This window comes from Lottia gigantea (assembly GCF_000327385.1).
Source record: "Lottia gigantea unplaced genomic scaffold LOTGIsca_19, whole genome shotgun sequence".
Taxonomy (NCBI): Eukaryota; Metazoa; Mollusca; class Gastropoda; family Lottiidae; genus Lottia; species Lottia gigantea.
In genome coordinates this window covers 1,945,916-1,949,344 of record NW_008708358.1, presented here as the reverse complement: position 1 = coordinate 1,949,344, position 3,429 = coordinate 1,945,916, and the positions used below count along the sequence as shown (strand labels likewise).

The 3,429-nt window shown below is 37.0% G+C and overlaps 1 protein-coding gene across 1 annotated transcript; it reads left to right on the top strand.

Moving 5' to 3' along the window:
• Positions 1-815: 815 nt before the first annotated feature.
• Positions 816-1,712, top strand: LOTGIDRAFT_65232 (hypothetical protein; the record flags this gene model as incomplete). The annotated part of the gene is made up of 1 exon (XM_009052617.1): positions 816-1,712. A coding segment is annotated over one exon (897 nt), but the record flags the coding sequence as incomplete, so codon positions are not given.
• Positions 1,713-3,429: the final 1,717 nt, after the last annotated feature.

The following is a 3,429-nucleotide window of genomic DNA, read 5'->3' as shown; positions in this document are numbered from 1 at the left end:
GTATTTCTATATCGCTCTACAATTGATTTATTTAGCACTATTTCAACAGTGGTATTTCTATATCGCTCTACAATTGATGTATTGAACACTATTTTAGCAGTGGTATTTCTATATCACTCTACAATTGATGTATTGAGCACTATTATAACAGTGGTATGTCTATATCTCTCTACAATTGATGTATTGAGCACTATTTTAACAGTGGTATTTCTATATCGCTCTACAATTGATGTATTGAGCACTATTATAACAGTGGTATTTCTATATCGCTCTACAATTGATGTATTGAGCACTATTATAACAGTGATATTTCTATATCGCTCTACAATTGATGTATTGAACACTATTTTAGCAGTGGTATTTCTATATCACTCTACAATTGATGTATTGAGCACTATTATAACAGTGGTATTTCTATATCGCTCTAAATTTGATATATTGAGCACTATTTTAACTGTGAGAAATTTTTTGTTATCATTATTTATATAGTTATATTAGTTTTAGTTTTAGTTGGTCATTTACCACCACCATTAGTCGAATCAGGTGCAGAAAAGAAAGATGAAAGAGCGGTCGTGGTCAGCGCTTAATTCAAATATTACTTCAAATTAAATAACTGAACTTTTTTGTACTTTCAGGTGATGATGGAGGCCATGGCTCTAGGATCCCTGGTGGATCTTCTTGGTAACTCGGACGAGGTGAATTCAAGTGACGAACATGCCGATTACTGGAGGGAACTTCTGTTTACTAACAAAACCATTAACAACACTTCAAATTTAGGATCTCATCTAATTCAAAAAGATAAAACATTACGAAATGCAATATTAATTTTAGCCTATAGTATACTTTGCGTAGTGTCCATATTTGGAAATACATTGGTGTGTTACGTCATCTGCAAGAACAAACGTCTGCATACGGCGACGAACTATTTCATTGCGAATCTAGCCATATCGGATCTATTGGTGACGTGTGTAAACGTTCCATTTAATATTGCAAGGAATATTTTGGATGATTGGCCGTTTGGTATCGTTCTTTGTCAGCTTGTGAACTTCTCCTTAATGACTTCAGTGTACGTTTCCACTTATACGCTAACGGCTATTGCTTTGGATAGGCACCGAGTTGTCCTTAAACCGTTCACGACCAGAATGTCGAAAACAGCCGCTGCCGTTATACTGATTGCGATCTGGGTCGTCGCCGTAACGTTATCCTTACCATACGGCATCTTCAACACCGTCAAGGAAGTGAAATTTTTTGTGTCGTCTGCTCAGAGATGCTCGTCTGAATTTCCCGAACCGAAGATATTCTTTGAAAAATATTTGACATTGGCTACAATTTGTTTGCAGTATGTTCTTCCTTTGACATTAATTGGAATCGCATACGGTCGAATTGTGAGAAAACTGTGGGCGAGAACACATGTCGGAGCTGTAACTCACACGCAGCAGATTTCACAAGCGAAAGCTAAAAAGAAAAGTATAAAACTATTGATAACCGTTGTGATAGTGTTTGCTTTGTGTTGGTTGCCTTTAAACTTATATCATTTACTAACGGACCTGCATCCAGACCCGGCAGTGTTCCCTTATAACAGTAACGCATTCTTTATCTGTCATTGGGTCGCTATATCAAGCACGTGTTTCAACCCGTTTATATACTGTTGGTTGAATGAGATATTCAGAGAGGAGCTTTTAGCAAAACTTCGTTGGTGTTTGAAACGATCTTTCAAAATACATCCAGGATCGTTATTCGAGAGAGACATGACGCGTCAAAATCGTATTCGATTCTCCAGTAGACGGTTGACCAGCTTTACGCGATCGAGTCTGAGTTTTGGACGTTCCCTGAGCACTAAGAAAGAAACATTAAGCGTCAATATGGACGATATTCCGCTGGACACGAGAAAGATTCTTCTCCAAAAGTGGTCGTCTAATAACATCAGTGATATCACAGAAACTAACGAGTTGATTCCCAAATATAACAGTTCGGTGATTTTATCAGAATCTTGCACAAACCACTCGAGTTCTACACATAGCGTGGATGATAATGTTTCTAATTGAAGCAGATAGCGAACAGGATATTAAGGATTTATATGTTATGCTGTCGTGTCTTCGCGATTAAACGGTGTTGTCTTCACCGGAAATTACGTCTCCGGACAGAAATATCATGACGTTCCTGTGGGTTAAGAACTTAAGATGTTATCAACCCAGTTTATTTTTGATTTGATAATGGAAATCAAGAAAGTGCTACAACCATGCGGTCCGACAGCACGAGAAAATACTTTATATAGGCAAATACACGTTGGCTTAACTGTAGCGTTCTTCGGACGCACCTGTGGTTTTAGGTCCTAAAATAGTTTCATCTCAGATAGAAGTTGTCTGGAAATGGTGTTAAAGTGTTATTATTGGAAATAAGGAAGTTGGTGACCTCGGAGATCACGAAATAAAACAAAAACATAATAAACGTGGGCGCTTTTGGTATCGTTTTCCACACGAACATATGGTTTTGATATTTTACCAGCTGGTAGTAGATGGAAAACTATCATTTAAGGAAAATTAAGAATACAGTGACCACGGAGAACGTAGATCACAATGCAAAACAGACCGTTCACGGGCTGAAAATTGAGCCTTATTATTTTCGGAAGAATCTGGAACCTTCCAGCTCTAAAGCTATCGGATCCGCATGGCGACAGATGGTCGGGAGAAATATAAAATCAAGAATGTGACTGAGGTCATAGGTCGCAAAAAAATGAACTAGCAATTTTCGAGACAACCGGATGTGCCGAACTTTACAATGAGCTATGAATTGTATTATAAAAGCATGGCGATCGAACTATGGGCTGAAGAAACCAAGGGTCACGAATCTGAATTTCAACCAAATAAGATTAGTGAAATAATTGTGGAAAAAAGTTTTGAGTGCTTTTAAATATAGCTGATGATATCATATCAGATAAGAAATTTTATATCCTCATAAACTCTATGATTCCCCGAGATGCATTAGTGCATATTAAATTATTATATTGTATAATCTATTGAAATAATAAAATTGTTCAATGAAGCGTAACGTGTCGTTCGGAGATATTAATCGAGCTATATAATGCCACCCATGGGGGTCCCTTTTTCAAAATTTGCGGTATGGTAACGAAGCAGTTTATTTCGAGATTGTGAAAAAGTGAACATCGTGACTCTGTTGCTGATCCTTTCAAATCGCAACACAGTTCCTTTAAATAAATATTCGTTATTGTATGTAATGCTTTTTTTAAGAAAAACTTTTATATACCTAGTATGTATATAAAAGTTTTTTTTTTTAAAAAAAGCATGCAATATCGTAGACCGAAACATCAGCCTCTATTTCAGCCTCTGATAGCAATTTGGACAGTTGTTGGCTACTCCAGTCGTCAACGTTCTCAAAAGCTATCAGAGACTGGATAAAGGCAGATGTTTC